Source organism: Typopeltis vanoorti, chromosome 13 (assembly GCF_054136105.1).
Source record: "Typopeltis vanoorti isolate ZY-2024b chromosome 13, IOZ_Tvanoo_1.0, whole genome shotgun sequence".
NCBI classification, from domain to species: Eukaryota; Metazoa; Arthropoda; class Arachnida; order Uropygi; family Thelyphonidae; genus Typopeltis; species Typopeltis vanoorti.
In genome coordinates this window covers 52,932,602-52,954,161 of record NC_143561.1, presented here as the reverse complement: position 1 = coordinate 52,954,161, position 21,560 = coordinate 52,932,602, and the positions used below count along the sequence as shown (strand labels likewise).

General features: G+C 39.9%; 2 protein-coding genes across 4 annotated transcripts in view; one reads left to right on the top strand and one right to left on the bottom strand.

Annotated features, from left to right (window-relative positions):
* The window catches only part of LOC150100155 (glucosidase 2 subunit beta-like), a 283,833-nt gene that overhangs the window by 183,114 nt on the left and 79,159 nt on the right, over positions 1–21,560 (bottom strand). For all 3 annotated transcript variants that reach the window (XR_016549237.1, XM_090402550.1, XM_090402551.1), the window contains exon 6: positions 17,002–17,080. Coding sequence is in view for 2 of the 3 variants with exons in the window: in XM_090402550.1 (XP_090258676.1) it covers positions 17,002–17,080 (79 nt within the window). In the remaining variant the exon portion in view is untranslated. The remainder of the gene's footprint in view (positions 1–17,001; positions 17,081–21,560) is intronic.
* Positions 1–21,560, top strand: part of Cdk12 (Cyclin-dependent kinase 12) — a 585,582-nt gene that overhangs the window by 551,844 nt on the left and 12,178 nt on the right. The gene's annotated exons all lie outside the window — the stretch shown is intronic.

Sequence of the window (21,560 nt, the reverse complement as noted above, 5' to 3'; positions counted from 1 at the left end):
TCATCGCGGAAGGACACTTATTGTACAACTCTTCGTGTTGGAGGCTTAATGGATTGTTTACAACACTCAAAAAAGATTAAAACAGAATTTAATGCTTCCTATATTTCGTCTCAGTCACTGAGACATCTTCAGGGATTACAAAAAAACTAATGTAACATAAACACAAATAACAGACAATACTCAGCCTAACCATGTGGATGACACTAACGTACTAATTAGGTGGAGCGCACTCTAAGGGCAGTTGTAGGTGGCCTGGAATGTAGGGTGGGACCTCTGGTGATAAGTGTTTCCCAAATCTTAGGAAGCTTAATGCAACTGTATTTATTAAGATTTGGTTGATTTCTGAGAGTTGCTGCTGCTGCTGATTCTAAGAATAGTCTCTCTTTTTTGAATTTGCTATGGTGGAGCATGCTGGTTTTTTCCATGAGATCCTATGGGTTGTATCCAGACATGGTCAGCAAGGCCTGACTGCCCATAGTCGTGGTTGCAGATGTATGACTTGTGTTCCTCCAGGCAGATGGTTGCTGATCTGCTAGTCTGTCCAAAGTATGCCAGCTTACAGGAACAGGGTACTTTATAAACTCCAGGCACTGAGAGGGGAGGGAGCTGATCTTTTGTAGAACGGATAAGGGTAGCAAGTTTGCAGTGGGGCTTAAATGCTGTGTGTAGGTTGTACTTGTTTAAAATCTTGGCTATTTTTTTCAGATGTGCCATGGATGTAGGGTATGGTGATGGCATTTCTAAACTCTGTCTGACGAGAAGACCGGGGAATGGGGGAGGAACTGATTATTTTTTGATACTGTGATTGCTGTAGCCATTGGCGAGGAAAGTGTTGTGTATGTGGTCAAGTTCAGTAGTAAGGGCGGTTCCACGAACAAAGATTGTGGGCTTTCTTGGTAAGAGTTTTAATAATGCCATATTGGTGAGCAGGGTGGTGGTGGTGGGAGAGTTTGTGAATGTATCTGCCTGTGTGCATGGGTTTTCTGTATAGAGTGAAGGAAAGTGTACCGTTAGGAAGGTGTGTAACTAAGGTGTGTAGGAAAGGTAAACAGTTGTTCTTTTCCCTTTCCATCGTAAACTGGATTCTTGGATGTAGGTTGTTGAGGTGACTGAGGAAGGAGTCTAGTGTGTCTGGGCCATTAGGCCAAATAGAGAACACATTGTCAACATATCTTAGCCAGATAGAAGGTTTGAAAGGGGCTGAGTCTATGGCTCGTTTTTCAAAATCTTCCATATAAAAATTGGCAAGGGGGGGGGTGAGAGGTGGGAACCCATGCTGGTTCATTCTATCCGCTTGTAGATTTTGTTCTTCCAAGAAAAATACCCAGAATTGATGGCAAAGGAAAAGAGATCTAAGATGTCAGAAGGAAAAACGTTTTTTAAGAGTGTTAAGGTATCAATTAAGGGGATATTGGTAAACAATGAGGAGATGTCAAAGCTTACTGATATGTCTGTGTTATTGAAGGGTAAATTTTTTATGAGGGTTTTAAAATGGGTAGAGAGTTTTTTACATAGGATGTGGAAAATCCAGCAAGGGGGGGGAGGGGTTCAGAGAGTTGGCCAGTTGTTTTGACAGTTTGTAGCAAGGTGCATTAGTGGCATCTACTATAGGTCTTAATGGAGAATTGGGTTTGTAAATTTTTGGTAAACTGTATATTCGGTATTCGGGGGCCAGGACGATACTTTTTTAGTAAGTTTTTTAAGTTTTTAACTTGTGTTTTTGTAGGTCGTGTTCTATCGGGGTATAGGTTGAGCGATCTCGGGGAATAATTCCCATTTTCCGATTGTATTCTGCAGCATTAAGAACGACTGTGGCATTACCCTTATCCACTCTGGTGATGACGATACTTTTCTCTTTCCGTAATTTCATGAGAGCAGTGCATTGGGCAGATGATAAATTACTTTTTTGGAGGCAAAGACTGGGCAAGGATGTTGGTGACATCAAGCCTGATGTTATTTACTATTTCCAGTGCTGAGCGACAGATCCGCTTTCGATGTTAAACATTATGTCAAGCACCGCACTTCTTTTGGAGCACCCGCAAAATTGTGGCCGAGGCTTAAGGCACTGACAGCATCATCATTGAGCCTTTTAGAAGATAGGTTAACGACTGTCTGGAGGTTGAATTTGCAGTTGCAGTTTGGCTTTCACGAGGTTGTTATATTTCTTGATATATTTCTCTTTTATTTTTTGAAATTCTTTCTGTGTGGAAGCTTCTGAGATGCTAGAGAGAATAGACCAAAGTTCCGGGTTAAGTACCACAGAGAGCTCTGATTTGTAAGGAGCCAATGGGGGCGTTCGTCATGGAGAGGGTGGCACAAGTAGCTGCGATTTGGTCTCACATTAGTGCAAAGCTGGTGCGGCTATATATGCGGAGGGCTTTTTTGGAATGAAAGTTGATCTTTATTATTATTATTATAATTATTATTATTATTATTTGACACCTCCAGGGAGTCCAAAGACTCATCGAGGGAGAGTGTGCCAACAGCATCGAACGATTGGTACCCTTCCAACTACTAACCGCGTTAAAACTTACTTAACTGAGCCATTAGTAGCAGAGGCTCTACCAATCGACCAACCTTTAGCTTAATGCAGTTGAGTATCACTCTTGTATCCAACATCTTTTTAAAAAGGCTAGCCTATTCTGTTTTAATCCTTTCTGAGTGTTTTTAAAAATCCATTAACCCTCCAACATGATGTCCTTACAGCACTTAAGCCTCTACACATGTACAACTCTCTGTTTCCACTGAACCTCTACGACAAATCATCAACATCAGTGGCATCTACTGCCCACTACCACCAACTGCTAACATTTTCTGTCTGTAAATTGCGTGCGTTTCTGAAGGGCCAATTTGTCTGTATGTGGGATGAAAAACCCAAGTTTCTGGGAGATAAAACCCTGTTACCTCCATATGAGATCGGCTAACTCACCTTCGATTGAAAAAGTCCACATAAAGATTCATCCCGTCATGATGAGAATCGAACTTAAGGCCTTGATACAGCCACATCTGGATTACTATGCTCAAGTCTGGTCTCCTGGGTTTCTTTGGGATGAGGAAGCGTTGGAGAAGATTCAGAGGCAAGTGACCAAGATGGTGAATGGTCTGTAGAATATTCCCATTGAGGACAGATTGAAGATGTGTGGATTGCAGAAGTTGGTTGATATGATATAAATATTTAAGTTGCTTAAAGGGTTTTATAGGATTGATGCAGGGAAATATTTCAGTACTTGGCTAGAGGGACCAGAACAAGGAATCAGCACTGGTATATGATATAAATATTTAAGTTGCTTAAAGGGTTTTATAGGATTGATGCAGGGAAATATTTCAGTACTTGGCTAGAGGGACCAGAACAAGAAATCAGCACTGGAAGTTGAATAAAGGTGTGGTTAGTATGGGTGTGGGGGACTAGATTTTTTGGTTGGAGAGTTGTGAATGAGTTGGAATGGGGGGGGAGGGCACGGAGATTAATCATTGTTGCTAGTATTTAGAATGGCTTTTGGCCTCTTGTATTTGAAGAGGTCAGTTTCGTCATAGTTTGCTGCCTGTTTAACTAGATCGTTGGGATGTGTAGAGATCTTTGAGAAGAATTTTTCTGCTGTAGTTAGTAGGAAAGAGTAGATGTAAGGGATGTTTGTATCTCTATGCAGTTGGATGTTCCTTACAAACCACGGTGCATCCAAGATCATGCACAAACACTTATTTTGCACTCTCTGTAGCCTGAGGATGTTGGTGTTGGATGTGTGGCTCCAGGCTGGAGATGCATATGTCACTATGGGGCGGATCATCAGCAGGTAGAGGAGTACTTTGATTCTGGTATTTAGCTTGCTTTTTCTATTTATTAGGGGGTAAAGTTGTGCAATGGTTTTAGATGCTTTCGCGCATAAGGCTTTGATGGGTGGGTTGAACGTTAATCTTTTGTCTAGAATTACCCCAAGATATTTTGTTTCTGTTTGCCAAGGGATTTTGGTGTTGAATAGATAAAGGTCCCCCCCCTTGGGAGTTGCCAATCTTCTGGTGAAAAGTATCGCTATACTCTTTTGGGGATTCACTTGTAATCTCCATTTGGAGAACTATTGTTCTAATTTTAGTAGGTTTTCTTGCAGTTTTTTAGTGACGAGATGTGGTTGTAGAGATCTGGCAAGTTCTGCTGTGTCATCCGCATAGAGTGCTAAGATGGCTGGCATTGGGTTGTGTAGGATGTCCACCATATATATCAAGAATAAGATTGCTGCCAGTAGGGAACCTTGGGGAACTCACGCAGAGATCCGTCGCTGACTGGAAACTGTATCTTTATTTTGACTTGTATGTGTCTGTCCTGGAGGTAAGATTAATTAGGTGGACGATTCTTGATGGTATGCCTGCTGAGATGAGTTTGTGTAGTAATCCGAAGTGCCATATCTTATCAAAAGCTTTCGCTGTGTCGAGGAAAACTGCTCCAGTGTGTTGGTGCCAATTGTAGCCGGTGGTGATGTACTCAATTATCCTATGAATTTGTTGAGTAGTACTGTGATGTTGTCTAAAGCCAAATTGTTCCTTAGGAAGGATATTTAACTCATTTACTGAGGCTTGGAGTTTGGAGAGGTTGATTTTTTCAGCAATTTTGCCTAAGTTTGAGATTAGGCTGATGGGTCGATAGCTTTCAGGCAGGTGTGGATCTTTACCTGGTTTATGCACTGGGACCACATCTGCGACTTTCCAATAGCTGGGGAAATAGTTAAATCGGAGCATGGCATGGATTATGGTGGTGAGATGTATGACAGCTCTTTGGGGCAGCAGTTTAATTATTCTGTTTGTTATGCCATCTGGGCCAGGGGCTTTTTTATTCTTTAGCTTATTTAGAACTTCATAGATTTCCACTGGTGAGGTGTTTGCAGGTTTGTTGTTGCAGGAATTGGTGAGTTTTAGTGCATGCCTGACAGGGAGGTGAATTTTATAGACATGCTTGATGTCCAAGTTGTCGTATGTAGGGCTACACTGTTTTTCTAGGTGCTTTGCTATCTCTTCAGCTTTTTCTGCATCCATGTGTACTAGGCCCCTGTCTGACTTGAGTGGGGGAAGAGATTTGTTTTTGTTTCTGAGGCTTCTTAATATGTTCCAGATGGAGTGTTCGCCGGGTGATATAGAGGCTTCTCATTTTTCGTTCCTGTGAGCTTTAAGTGCTTCTCTAACTTCATTGTTCAGTTTGTTGAGGATCTTTTTATCATGAGGTGCACGGGTGTTGTGGTACCTTTTCCTTGCTTTGTTTTTGTCCCTAATTAAATCCATGATGTCTTCGGGTAATCGGTTTGGCTTAAGAGTGGTTTTGGTAGAGGTGACAACCTTTATGACTGTGTTGATTTGCTGAGTCAGGCTTTTGACAGCATTTTCAATTTCTTTTATGGATCTGATGTGAGGGACAGGTCCAATGTGTTCCGACAGTACTTCTGGTAGTTTTTTCCATGAGATAGAGTGGGTGGGGAGGCAGCAGTTGTTCTTGCTTTCCCAGCTGGAGCAGGATTGGATTGTGATCGGATGTCAGCTCGTTTAAAGGGTCTAGGCTATACTGTAGCTTAATATTTTGCAGGATAGCAATGTCAAATATGTCGGCTGTGCCATACATACTATGATGTGTTGGTTCTGTGGGGCCTGCCACCACTGCATAATTTGAACTGGAGTAGCTGAAGAGGGTGTAGCCATTTCTGTTGGTGGTTTTGCTGTTCCATGCAGGGTGTTTCGCATTTAGGTCACCGGCAATGACGACTTGCTCTTTATTGCCCAGGACAGCATCCGGATCTGAATGTAGTAGATTCTTTGATGGAGGGTTGTAAGCTGCATAAAGTGTTAGTTTCCCAGCTGAGGTAGTGAGTACTACTATTCCTGAGAGCTCTAGATTTCTGGTTGAGGGGACTGGTTACAGAGTGGTGATCGATGTGGCTTTTTATGAAAATGGCAGTGCCACCTCCTCTGTAGTTTATTCTGTCGTTTCTGTGGAGGAGGTATCCTCTAACTTTGGGGTTGTCTGCTGGTCTTAAGTGGGATTAGTTTATTAGGATGATGTCTGGGTTGTATCTCACTGCGAATTCTTGGAGTTCCAGAATCTTGTTTCTAAGTCCGTTCGCGTTCCAAGCGATGATCTGTGGGGAAACTTGGGTGCTTTTGTTTTTATGCATTTATGAGAGCTGCTAGGATGGATTGGGTTTCTTGTAGAAATCTTTTCTGGAGTCTGATGTGGGGTTAGATTTGCTGAAGTCTTGCAGCATATTTGAGGGAGTTTGTGATGACGGCTGCTAAATTTGGGCGGTATTGTTCCTGAGTGGCCTTTGTTGAGCGGACTACATCTGTGTAGGTCTTCGTCTGCCGTTTGAGGTTTGCTTCGATCGGGGCTTCTGGTTGTGGCAGTTGGTCCTGTATCGTGTTTTGTTGACCTCTGGTGGGTTGAGGAGCTGGGGGCTACTGGTTTTTTGTAGATTAGTAGAGGGAGCAGATCGTCTGTTTTTTGTGTGTTGTATACATCCTTTGTAGTTTGCTGGATGTGGGCCCCTGCAGTTTGCACATTTAGCTGGGGTGGATTTTGGCTTGGTGCAGGTGTTTGTGGGGTGGCTCTCACCGTATTTTAAGCACTTGTATCCAGCTTTACATAATCTCTGGGCATGACCATACTTTTGGCACCTGTGGCACTGTCCTGATGAGGTCCTTTTTCTTAGTGGTTCTGGGATTTTTAGCCTGCAAATTGATGTTAGGTTATATATGTTTTTGTATGCCTGGTGGATCTCTACTAAGATGAGTGGCATCGGACTTTTGTCTGCTCTGGTTATTGTGCTGGCCTTGATGGGTGGTAGGTCTTGGTAGCAGAGATCAGTGGCTATGTCTTCTCTATGTATGTGCTCTGATACTCCACGGAGAACCACTTTCAGGCTCCTCTCGGAGTCGAGGGTGAAGGTGTGGTATTGTACACCTTTATTATCTAGCTCCTTTGTGAGTCTGCGGTAGTCCATTATAGTGGCGGGTTGAATTTTGATGCCATCATCTAAATTCTTTGCTGTTGTGTATGCTATCTGTAGACTAGTCATAGTAGCCCTTAGTTCCGTCCACCTGTTATTTTCTCTTAAGATAATTGGAGACAATTTCTCTTTAGTGGAGGCAGGAGGGTCAGAGTTGTGTCCGTCTTCCTCAATACCTTCATCTGTGGGTGGTTCTGTCGTCTGTGTTTTGCGTTTTTTCTGCGGGTGGGTCTCTCCTTGTTCCTGGAGGGATTGGAGACCACCAAATCCTCTGTATTAGCAGTATCCTTGCTTTCCTCATCATCCCTCATTGTGGAGTACAGGTTCAAGTAGCCTGGCCATTCCACTTCAAATTTTTTTAGTAATTTTTTGAGTAGGCTTAGAGCCAGACCTTTGTCTAGTGTTTCTATCAGGGCGTCGGTGTCTATTTCGGTCATAATTACGTCTAGTAGGTTTTGATGGGGGTTGGTCAATTACTAAAACTGAAAATTAATAGAAAAACCTTACCTTCTGCTGAGCAAATCTCAATCAAAATCCACTCCTTCGTATCGAATGCACCTGGTAAAGTTTTCCACAAGTTTGCTTTCTGCGATAGCTACCGTTAAAATCCAATGACATATTTTCTTTTTCAGAATTCACTACAATTCCTAAATTGCATCTAAATCTCAAAGTCTTATCTCTATATATATCAATCAAATTGCATCTAAATCCATGCTGCATACCGTGTTATTGTTAGATGTATATATTGTGTTCTAATAAGATCTTGCTTTTATATTCTGGTTATACTATAAATTAAAGATGCAGAAGTTATATTTCCTTATATAAGTAGCCAAAAGGTGGCACACCTTATTACTAGAATACTCTGGATTAGAGAAAAATGTTCAAAGTTTTTTCACTTGATTATACTATAAATTAAAGATACCAAGAAATTATATTCTTGGTTTCATCCTTTATCCAAGTGTAAGCAAATTAGTGTTTGTGCATGAAGTCACTTCACAAATGGGTTACTTGTATATTGAAGCTAATGATGTGTATGGTATCGTATGATATGACACCTTTTGGCTACTTGTATGAGGTGTGGCTATTAAATAACAAGACTGGTTGAAAAATTGTGGTTTATTATTACAATTGTACAACTTAATTGTTATCCCCTTCAACATACTCCCCTCTATCTATACACCGTTGCATACAAATTTTCCATTGTTGGAAGCAGTACTGCAAGTCATCAGGTGTTATCTGCTTTAGTAGTGCTGCCGTTTGAGGTAAAGCCAGATACTGCTTAACAGACAGTGGGCTGGAGCATTGTCCTGATGAAGAATCCAAGTGTTGTTCTTCCACAGATCAGATCTCTTCTTCCTCACTCGTTCTCTCGGCTTTGCCAGAACCTCAAGTGTCTTGTTATTTAATAGCCACACCTTGTATATGTAAATATGACTTCTGCATTACTTCAAGCTTGGTATCACTTCTGGATCTGGCTCCCACTGATGAGACCTCAAAGATCGAAACCGATCTGGGTAGTGGCCCTTCCCATGATGCACAGCACTATAGTGCTGTGCATCATGGGATACTGAGGCAATTGATCATTCCTGGATCTGTAACAAGTTTCACTGATACAACTTATTAGATGTGACTTCTCACTTTCCTCAAGCCGTTTCTTTTTTCCTTATTCGTCTCAGAACCCTCTGGAAATGCAACTGTTTTTCCTCTACATTCCAGGTCATCCCCTTCCTTTTTGTCTACACACATTCACATCTTCTTGGAGCATCAACCTTTCTCATACTGTGTTCCCCTGTCCAACTTGAGTCTACCCATTTCCCTGTTTGTCTTGCACACTTGTTCTCTCATTCTGTACACTCATGATACCCACTTCTTCATTCATAACCACCAGTTAAATCTCTCCTTCCTTACTCTCCTCCTCTTTCACATCACTTCTTACTTGCTTAGATTCATTCGCTTCACTCAATACTCTCTCTTCTAGCAGCAGTCTCTCCAAATGATTCACCCCAATACCATTTAAATGCAGTCCATCACTTTTATACAGTTTTAATTCTTTCTTCAAACTTATTCCCCACATTAACAAACTGCATTCCTTTCTCTTCACACATTTCTGCTAACATATCATTTATAATTCTTGCTCTCCACCTCATCTTATCACTGTCATACCTAAGCAACACATGGACTACCTTTCCTATTGCACTATTATCTTTTATCCTTCCTAACAACCTCCTGATATCCAGTCTTACATTCTCCTTGTTCCTAGTCAACTCATTTGTCTCTATTACCACTACCAACTTCTTTGCTCATTTAGTCCCCATATACAACGCCTAAATCACCTAAACACCTCCTCGTTTACCATACCTCTAATAATCAAACTGCCATAGAACACCACTCACAGGTCTTTCATTACATTTTCATACCAACATCATTTGTTTTCATCTTCTTCACTCTTCCCTACATATCTACAATTCTCTTCATTTCAGTCTGCATCTGCTTCATATCTGGCCTTACCTTCACCAACTCAGGTTTCAACTCCTGCATCCTTTTTTTTTTTGCTATCATTCACTCTCGCTATTTTATCGCCATTCTTGTTGAGAGGCTTATACGCTGGTTAGACATAATAACTAATATTTAAGGAATTGACAGCGTATACTGGAAATATAGATTAAATAAACTTTAATATACACTTTCCGATATTTCGGCGAACGTTACGTTGCCATCTTCTTGGGAACTTACTAAAAGGACACGTGCACACAAGTACTAATACAACAAATGAGACTGAGGCTAGGACGCTAGCGTTTTCCTAAAGTCCTGATGGTGCCCCCTGGCGGGCTATATTGGTAGTTCTTGGCCTTTGGGCTGAAGTTCTTTTGATAAAAGTTTCCCAAATTTGGGGCAGTTTCATGCATCCAAATTTGTTGAGGTTTGGCATGTTCCTAAGGGCCGAGGCTGATTCCATGAATAGTCTTTCATACTTGAACTTGCTGCGGTGTATTACTGTGGCTTTCTTCCATCTTATTCTGTGGCGAGTATCCAGAGCGTGGTCTGCAAGCCCAGAGTGGCTGTACTGGTGGAATCGGATGTAATCCTTGTGTTCTGAGATTCTGATATTTGCTGTCCTGCCTGTTTGGCCAAAGTAGGACAGTTTACAGCTGCAAGGGACCTGGTATACACCAGGTAGGTCTAGGGGAAGTGGTTGGTCTTTGGTAGAGCGGATAAGGGATGCCAGTTTTTTATGTGGTCTGTAACAAGTGGTCAAGTCATGTTTTTTTAAGATTTTATTGATTTTTTCTGAGGTGCCTCTGATGTAGGGAATAGTGATGGATTTAGAGTAATCTTTTTTGTGAGGGGGAGGGGGTGGTGGCTTGTGGATGACTGGGTTAAGTATTTTTTGGATTTTTTGGAGGGGGTAGCCGTTGGCTGAGAAAGTGTCACGGATGTGATTTAGTTCAGAGGTTAGGGCTTGATCATTAGAACAGATTATTTTTGCCCTGTTGAATAATGTTTTAATAACTCCATATTGTTGTGAGGGGGGGGTGGTGGGATTGTTGGTGGATGTATCTGCCAGTATGGGTGGGTTTTCTATAAACTGAGAAAACCAAGGTTCCATCAGGTTGGCGGGTGACTAGTGTGTCTAGGAAGGGGAGGTTATTGTTTTCCTCTTTTTCCAGGGTGAATTTGATTCTAGGGTGTTGGTTGTTCAAGTGTGTTAGGAAGGAGAGGAGTGAATCCGGGCCATGTGGCCAAATAGCAAAAAACATCATCAACATAGCGAAGCCATATGGTAGGTTTTTGTGGGGCTGAGTTTAAGGCTTTCTCCTCAAACATCTCCATGAAAAAGTTGGCCAAGGGTGGGGAAAGTGGTGAACCCATGGCTGTCCCCTCTATCTGTTTGTAGAATTTTTCCTGCCAAACGAAATAGCCTGAGTTCATTGTAAACTGAAATAGGGCTGAGATATCGGGAGGAAATTTAGCTTGGATTAGCTCTAAGGTTTCTTTGAGAGGGACATTCGTGAATAGGGAGGAGACATCAAAACTGACCATTATGTCATTGTGTTGGAGTGTAAGGTTTTCTATACTGGCTTTGAAGTGGGCTGAGTTTTTTATGTGTGATGGTGTATTGCCAGTATAGTGTGAGAGCGCTTTGGCTAAATGCTTGGCTAGTTTGTAAGTGGGGGAATCAATGCCATCCACTATGGGACGTAATGGCACATTTTCTTTGTGTATTTTTGGGAGCCCATATATGCGGGGGGGTCTAGAGTTATAGGGTTTTAGTCTGTTGGTAATCTCCACAGGCCAAGAAGTAACCTTCTTAAGGAGCCAATGGAAAACGCTGGAAAACGAGCTTTCACATACGCTGAATCACGAGCTTTGGTCGGTCTTACATGACGTCTCGTGTACGGCAGCTAAAAAAGAATTTGAACGAGTACGAAGCCGACATATCAACAAGTTTGATAAACTAACAAAGAACTCGGCGTCGAAACTACAAACCAACACTGTTGTTAACCTATCGTCAGCTACCTTAAAGCCAGAAGCAATCCACGCTCTGTCACGTGGTCACAACTTCGCCATTGCTCCTAGGAAATTACCGGCCGAGGAATTAATGATTCAAATTGAACGCGGGATCCGCCAACTTCCAACCCACATCGCCAACGACATTAGATTGGATGTAGCCTGTGTTCTCAATAAAGCAAAACCTCCAAAATCCAACATATCCATTAGTGAATACAAGGCACTACAAGAATTGAAGAGAAACAAAAAAATAGTGATCACCAAAGCGGATAAGGGGAACGCCACTGTGGTACTCAATCTTAAAGACTACACAGGTAAGCTCAAGGCTTTATTATTAGATCGCTCCACTTACCTCCCCATTGATTACAATCCCACCAGCTCACAAATTAGAAAACTCCATAGGCTCCTTAAGAAGGTTACTTCTTGGCCTGTGGAGATTACCAACAGACTAAAACCCTATAACTCTAGACCCCCCCCGCATATATGGGCTCCCAAAAATACACAAAGAAAATGTGCCATTACGTCCCATAGTGGATGGCATTGATTCCCCCACTTACAAACTAGCCAAGCATTTAGCCAAAGCGCTCTCACACTATACTGGCAATACACCATCACACATAAAAAACTCAGCCCACTTCAAAGCCAGTATAGAAAACCTTACACTCCAACACAATGACATAATGGTCAGTTTTGATGTCTCCTCCCTATTCACGAATGTCCCTCTCAAAGAAACCTTAGAGCTAATCCAAGCTAAATTTCCTCCCGATATCTCAGCCCTATTTCAGTTTACAATGAACTCAGGCTATTTCGTTTGGCAGGAAAAATTCTACAAACAGATAGAGGGGACAGCCATGGGTTCACCACTTTCCCCACCCTTGGCCAACTTTTTCATGGAGATGTTTGAGGAGAAAGCCTTAAACTCAGCCCCACAAAAACCTACCATATGGCTTCGCTATGTTGATGATGTTTTTGCTATTTGGCCACATGGCCCGGATTCACTCCTCTCCTTCCTAACACACTTGAACAACCAACACCCTAGAATCAAATTCACCCTGGAAAAAGAGGAAAACAATAACCTCCCCTTCCTAGACACACTAGTCACCCGCCAACCTGATGGAACCTTGGTTTTCTCAGTTTATAGAAAACCCACCCATACTGGCAGATACATCCACCAACAATCCCACCACCCCCCCTCACAACAATATGGAGTTATTAAAACATTATTCAACAGGGCAAAAATAATCTGTTCTAATGATCAAGCCCTAACCTCTGAACTAAATCACATCCGTGACACTTTCTCAGCCAACGGCTACCCCCTCCAAAAAATCCAAAAAATACTTAACCCAGTCATCCACAAGCCACCACCCCCTCCCCCTCACAAAAAAGATTACTCTAAATCCATCACTATTCCCTACATCAGAGGCACCTCAGAAAAAATCAATAAAATCTTAAAAAAACATGACTTGACCACTTGTTACAGACCACATAAAAAACTGGCATCCCTTATCCGCTCTACCAAAGACCAACCACTTCCCCTAGACCTACCTGGTGTATACCAGGTCCCTTGCAGCTGTAAACTGTCCTACTTTGGCCAAACAGGCAGGACAGCAAATATCAGAATCTCAGAACACAAGGATTACATCCGATTCCACCAGTACAGCCACTCTGGGCTTGCAGACCACGCTCTGGATACTCGCCACAGAATAAGATGGAAGAAAGCCACAGTAATACACCGCAGCAAGTTCAAGTATGAAAGACTATTCATGGAATCAGCCTCGGCCCTTAGGAACATGCCAAACCTCAACAAATTTGGATGCATGAAACTGCCCCAAATTTGGGAAACTTTTATCAAAAGAACTTCAGCCCAAAGGCCAAGAACTACCAATATAGCCCGCCAGGGGGCACCATCAGGACTTTAGGAAAACGCTAGCGTCCTAGCCTCAGTCTCATTTGTTGTATTAGTACTTGTGTGCACGTGTCCTTTTAGTAAGTTCCCAAGAAGATGGCAACGTAACGTTCGCCGAAATATCGGAAAGTGTATATTAAAGTTTATTTAATCTATATTTCCAGTATACGCTGTCAATTCCTTAAATATTAGTTATTATTTTATCGCCAGTCACACACTTGTTCACCATCATTCCCACTCATCATTTTACCATTAACTGAACTCTGCTTTTTCACATCACTATTTCCCAAGTTATAAGCAATTTCACTCTGTTTTTTAACACTGTATAAATTATCACCCTCTTTATTGTTAATCAAACTTTTTTTGTGCTGTCATTTCCACACACACACCCTGAACATTCGCACAATCTTTAACTGCCATGCACAATATTGCATTTCCCACATACCCACACCATAACAGCCTCTCTACATAAGTATCAATAACATCTTCCCACATATATATATATTACATTCACAGCACTGTACTATTTTTGAGAAATCTATGCAGTCTACTTTTGTCTTTCATGCATACCTATGCAGTGATTTGACTTTCAATGCCATGTTGTATCAGTTTGCTAAATTTAACGATTTTGTAAACAAACTTAAACAAACAAGCCCACACATTACAAACACTGCAAGTGCACAACTGTTACACATAAACACACAACTTATTTACAAATAATTAGTAAAAAAAAAACTTATCTGAACTGGGAACCTTCTTTACACAAACCTTCCAGCATTATAAAATTAATTCCTTCTTTATTAATCTGGTAGAATCCTTAACTAACTCTCTATCATAATCTCCTATTTTCCTCCTGTCCATCAAACTCTATAATCCACATTCTCTGTGGATATCAGTGATATCAGGACTCTGCATAACCAACACTGCAGAGTCCTGATATCACTTTTGTCATTTGTCTTTGGACCCTCTTTAGTGTTTTCACATCACAATAAAAACTAGACAACCAAACTTGAGTGCAACATTCCATGTGTGTGTGTGTGGTTGGACCAATTATAAGCATTGGTTTGACCTCATCCCTACATGTCAATGTACTTTTTATCATAGCAGCAATACAATGCACAGTCTTTGCAACACTTGGAATGTGCCCTTGGAACTTTAGCCCACTGTCTACATCCCCAAGATCCCAAATCGCATCCACTTCCTGAAGTATGGCTCTGCCAATACAGTACTTAACCTTATATCTCTGTACCCTAGAGACACCTTGTGTAACACCTTGCATTTATTAATATTAAATCTACGACCCCACTCATTTGTCCAAGCTAGAATCTTCCTGTTCAAATCTTCCTGTAGAGAATCGACATCAGCAATACTCCTGATAATTCTACCTACCCTTGCATCATCAGCAAACACTTGAAGGTCCTCAGTTAATCCACATAATATATCATTAACAAATAAGTTAAACAGTAGGGCCCAAGAACAGAACCCTGACACACACACACACACACACACACACACACACACACACCACTGGTCACCTTCCATTTCTTAGACACTGCTCCATCATAAACATCTTGCTGTATCGCTTAGAAAGCCAGTCTTCAGTCCATCTAAACAATCTGTTATCCAATCCCATCTTCAGTCACTTATACACCAATCTGTCATGTGCTAATCTATCAAATGCCTTTGCAAAGTCCAATTTTCTCAACCTTTCTTCAAACTCAATAGTTCAGAAACCAGAAACTATCTTAGCCAATTGTTTGTGAACCCTTTCACTGTAGTTCATATATGGCCTAATTGCAGTAGTAGTCACTATGGCTAAAAAGCCTCTGTAGTGCAATCAGAAGAGCAATGGAACATTGCACCCTTTTCTTAGAAAAAGATAAGTTTGATTCTCATCATAATGAGAGGAATCATTGTGATGGGAATTATATGGACTTTTTCAATTGAAAGTTAATTAGCCAATCTCATACAGAATCAGCAAGGTTTTCCTTCCAGAAACTCAGGTTTTTCATCCCACAATGAAGGCAAATTGGCTATGAGAATACATGCAATTTAATCAACTCCACTATCAAAATTACTTTTGATAGTGGAGTTGATTAGTAGATGGCATTGTGTGTTGATGGTAGTTGTGTAGTTGCACAACTACCATCAACATTAAGTAGAAGAGACAGTGAGTTGTGTCTATGGAATGGAACAGTGTGTCTTGCCATGATGAATCCTTAGAGGTGTCATGCAGTAATAATAATATAATAATAAAGGTTTACACAATGGAACCATAATCTCCTTACTTCTACAAGTCAGTGTTCACATCATTGCCAGAATCAATTGTCCTATCCTCACAATTTAAAATATATCCTTTAAATTTTAGATCCTTCTATGCTCCCCCCCCCCCCCACACACACACGCACTCATCTCTTATTTCCTCCAGTATATCCCAACCAGTGGTTTACTCTGCATCCCATCTTTGTTTTGCAAATTTTAAAACCTTTATACTTTGCAATCTTGTGCTTGTAGTCCCACTTTCATTCCTGTTCACTCAGTTTATTCAAGTCCTCTTGTAAAGCCACAACATCTGCTCTACTCTTCATGATATTGGAGAAGGTTTGAATGGGGATATTCATTTGTTTGCAAATAAGGTAGAGTGGAGTTGAATATTCCCATTCAAACCTTCCTCAGTACCATTAATATACAAGTTCCTCTACCCCAGAACTGTTTTTACAGAGTTCCTGGTTCTTGCAACTTATCATATCATATGTTTAATTCTCGTTGTGACAGGAGGAGTCTTTAAATGGTTTTTTTCAACTGAAAGTGAGTCAGCCATCTCATATGGAGGTAGCAGAGTTTCTTATTCCTCTCAAAAACTCAGGTTTTTCATCCTGTGTACAGTGAAATCAGCGCCATGACAACACACACAATTTACAATTTAAATACTAGTAGTGGACAGTAGCATTGTGTGTGAGTAGTGGAGACTGAGAGTTATAGTGTGCCCTCACTCGATGAGTCCTGGAGATTTCACATAATAATAATAATAATATTATGGTTAAACTTGGAGATCTACCAACATCCATGCCTTGGCAGATACAAGAACTGTATCTGCTGCCACAACTGTGGTAAATCAGGTCTTGCTGACCATGCCATATGGATACCATAGGATCAAATGGAAAAAAAAAAAAAAAACTATAATGCTTCATTATAGCAAAATGCAAACTTGAAAGAACTCTTTTTAGAATCGGCAGCAAATTTAAAAAATCAACCTAATCTAAATAAATATGGTTGTGTTAAACTTCCCAATATTTGGGAAATTAATTCTTAGGCCTTCTGCTTGGTGTTGAGCTAGCCAACACCCCATAGGACTTTAGGCTTAAAATAGTCTAATTACGTCCACTTATTGTTGTGTGTTATTACAATTTGAGCAGCATTATGAGTACCCAAATTCATACTGATATCTGGATAGTACATGTTATCAAATGTTGTCAAGGTCTGATTTTTGTTTAAATCATACAGCAAACAAGTTGTAATTATTACCAAGCTATGAATTAAGCATACATATTTTAGGAAATTTTTTTATTGGATTTATATCTCAAAATAGTGTTAAAAGGTTTATACCTTTGCTTCTCTTTCTGATACTTTGCCATCATAATCATAGTCAAACTGGGGGAAAAGCTGGAGTTCTTTCAGGGTTAGGCTATAAAAATACCCAATTATTATTATCAAGCACTCACTAAACAACATTTAAAATACCATTTAAGAGAGAGAGAGAGAAGTAAATAATATTCTTTATGATTATGTAAAACTTCATATGAAAATTTTGAATAAAAAAACTGAAATACAGTCACTACAAAATTAGACATATTATTTTTTTTTTGGCTGACATTTTCAATTTGAATTCACACCTTGTAGAGTCTCACCAAGAAGCCAGAAGCTATATTCCTACAGCTTCATAGTAGATACATATTGATGGAACTTTTTTCCATCACTTACTGCATTCAAGTTGACTGGGAAAAAATGCAATTAAAAATTCAGTAAAGACTGATCTTTTTCAGTAAAAGATTGGGTAATTCAATTATATTTTAATGTTCCATGGAGTAATGAAAAGAAAAATGAAAGATGGAGAATTGAGGGGGAAACGTTATTTATCTGAAATGAAAAACCAATTCTAAATTTCATATACATTAATAAAAAGTAACACAGTGTGGCTTTTTATTGTAAATTGTGCTGCATTTTTTTTCAGACTGGATACAAAGGTCCTTCAGTAGTGTTTTTGTTGGAATTTTTGTTTGTTTATGTTGTATTTTGCTACTTGTTTGTTCTTACTGCTTCTGCTTCTGAAGTCTGTAAACAAGTGTATGTCGGTGGCAAGGAAAGCTTCAGCATGATGATCAAGTTCTGTCTTGGATTTTTCCCAGTAGATGCATTGTGAAAACTGCTTCATGTATGCACAGTAAACTGTGAGAGCTTTGTGGACTGTTAGGATAAACAAAAAAAGGAAAGCATTAACATATGTGAAAATCGTGTTGATAGGTGAGAGTGATTAGAAACAGGAGCAAAAGTCAGAACCATAGTAGAGAAGTTTAGGCAAAAGTTAGTGAAACTGAAAAGTGAAATCAAATATCTGGAAGATGATATTAAACATCTAAAGAGGAGATTGGCCAATGAGAATGAGAAGGAGATATGTTAGTATTATGAAGAAAGAGTCAAAGGATAATCATATGGGCAAAATTGACTTAATTGGAGAAAAAAATAATGTAGAGAGAGACTTGAGGAAGTTGTTGTGACAAGTAAAGTATAATAGTGTTGTTGAAAAAGTCGTTAGCATGTTGCCCAGATATGACAATAGTGAGTTGAGAAGAAGGGGAGCAAAGATAATGAATAGCAAGATGACTGAGTTGTGTGCAGCAAAGGGGTTTCCATTTTCAAATCTGTGGAGTGAATTTGAAGGAAAGTTGGAGTGGTTTAAAGTGTTGATGTATTGCATTTGAATAGGTTTGGTATTGGATATTAAGAAAGGCTATTGTTTTCTGAGAAGGTACAAAATTAAGAAATTAATGTAGCAAATGATCAGAGTCTACTTGTGAAGTAGGATAGCACAGCTAAATGGATAGTATGATAGGAGGAAGATGGTTAAGTGATTGAAGATGTGTTGCAATAGCACAAGGTGATGGAATACATAAAGGTGAGGATGAGACAGGGAGGAATGGAAATCAGAGTCAGGATGAGGAAAACGGGAGTGGTCAGACTGAAGAGAGGTGTGGTATAGTAGCTAGAATAGAGAATGTTGATCCTGGTAGAATGGCTTCAAAGATACAGGGATTATTATGTTTATACACAAATGTAAGTAGTATTTGAAACAAGGGAACTCAGTTTATTGTATTGATTGAGTCATTCCCAAAGATAATTGGAATAAATGAAACTAGGTTGTCTGAGGAGGATGTAATGTTAGGAATAGAAATGGAAGGATATATAATTTTCCGGAAGGATAGGAATGTGAAAAGAGGAGGACAAGTACTGTTAATGATTGCAGAGGAACTGTGTCTGCCAAGTGTGGAAGTTCATAGTACATGCACAGATTTTGAATCTGCGTGGTGTGAAGTTGAAATTAACAGGAAATAATATCTAATATTATTTCCTACAATATCTAATAGGATGCTATTAGATATTGTAGGAAAAATGCTATATCCTACAATATCTAATAGGATGCTGTTATAAGCCAGTGAATGTAGAGGATACTGTTTAGGCAAATTGACTGGGCATGTAAAAAGAAGGTGATCCTGAAGGAGGAGATAGTGTATGGCAATGAGGAGAGCGAATTTGCCGAAATTCTGAGAGATAAATATCGTAAGCAGCATGTGACTGAAGCAACTAGAGGCTTTAACATTTTGGATTTGGTGACAACTTCACAAGATGTAGTTGTTAAAGAGGTATTAACACTACTGCTGGTTGGTGATAGTGATCATGAGGTACTTGTTCGGAAAGTGGTGAAACAAGAAAAGGTTACTGCCAAAAATGGATATATGTTGAAGTATAAAGCGGGTGATTATAGGAAGCTCTAGTCAGTTAACATCGGTACATTGGGTAGATCAGCTAATCAATAAAGATGTTGACAGTGCATGGAAATTCAAAAGGCAGTATCTAATGCAAGCAGCGTATAACTACATACCAAGAGTTAAGCAAGTAAACAGAGCAGCAGTGAAATGGATGAATAGTGAAATCTGCAAGTGAAATCATGGATGACATATCACCATATATTCTTAAGGAATGTGCACCACAGTTGGCTATCACCTTGATCTGGTTATTTACTGAAAGTCTTGCAGTGGATATGGTTCCAAAGGAGTGGAAGGAAGGCAAAATAGTATCACTCCACAAGTATGGTTCTAGGATAGAAGTCTATAATTGGAGACCAGTCTTTATAACTGTGGTTGTGATCAAAGTGTTGGAGAGGCTGGTTAGGAATAGAATACAGGATTGGGTTGATGGATATAGCATTCTTTATGATGGTCAGCATTGATTTCTAAATGGTAGGTCCTGTTTTAGCAATTTACTTGCATTTTATGATTTTGACTTTGCAAAAGCATTTGATAGATTATTATTATTTGACACCTCCAGGGAGTCCAAAGACTCATCGAGGGAGAGTGTGCCAACAGCATTGAACGATTGGACCCCTTCCAACTACTAACTGTGCTCAAACTTACTTAACTGAGCCATTAGTAGCAGAGGCTCTACCAATCGACCAAACTTTGCCGGCACATGATAAGTTGCTGTACAAGCTACAGAGGATGGGAATAGATAGTATATTGGTTAGATGGATCAAAGATTGGCTCTCTGAATACCAGCAAGTTGTGTATGAAAGAGCAGTGTCTCAAAAATTGTGGGTAACCAGTGGGAGCACCCCAGGGTTCTGTTCTTGGCCCTGCTGTTTAACTTGTTTGTTTGATATATCATGTGGGCTGACTGGAGATCTTCAGTTGTTGCTAATGATGCAAAGTTGGGAAGAATTTTAATTAGCACTGCTGATGTTAATTCCCTTCAGGAAGATTTCAATAGACTTTTGACCTGGACAAAAGTTATAATATCAATAAGTGCAAGGTGTTGCATTTTGGAGTGCAGAAACATAAGACTGTGTACTATATTGATGGTGCCATACTGGGAAGTGGATGAGATTAGAGATATGGGGGTAATGGTTCAGAGTAGACTGAAGTTTAGAGGACATATTGCTAATGTTGCAAAGGCTGCACATCGTAGTGTTGCTAGGATAAGAAATACTCTAACATGTAGGGATAAGGAAGTGTTTGTGCCACTGTATAAAGCATTGGTCAGACCACACTTTCACTACTATGCTCAAAGTATTTCTTATCCTAGCAGCACTACGATGTGCAGCCTTTGCAAGTGGGACTAACACAATATCAGGACTGTGGAATGTTGGCTATGGAAAAAGATTGAAGAAATGTGAATTGCAGAGTTTGGTAGATAGGAGGAAAATAGGTGATATATGATAGAGGTGTTTAAGTTGAGAGGATTTTATTGGATTAATCCAGAGGGGATTATAAAAAGAGTAGACGGTGAGAAGGAAAGAACCAGAGGCCATCACTGTAAGTTATGTAAGAGTGTGCTGAAGAGAGATATGAGAAGTAGAATTTTTACATGAAGGATTGTAAGTGAATGGAATACAATACCAGAATATGTTGTTAATGCAAGGAGTGTTAAGGATTTTAAGATTTAGTATGATAAATATTATTATTTTTATTATTATTATTTGGTTACTCCCATTTAGTCAACAGACTCATCATGGGAGGCCCACTCAACCAACAACATGTCTATCATAATGAGATTTGAAGTTATTTACACTACCAACATTCACAAAGCATTCAGGTAATGCATTTCACTCACTAACAGCTCTCTATGTAAAAAATCTACTCCTCACGTCCTTCTTCAACACATCTTATGTGGTGAAGAAGGGCATGAGGTCTCTATCATATCTCATCTTTTCCTCCTATTCACCAACCTCTGTAAGCCACATTCTCTCAAACACTCTTCATATCCAACACTCCCAAATTCTGATAGCACTTTTGGTTATTCTTCTTTGAACCCTGTCTAGTGTTTCCACATCACAAAAAAACTAGGTGACCAAATCTGAGCACAATAGTAAATATGTGGTCTGACCAATTTCT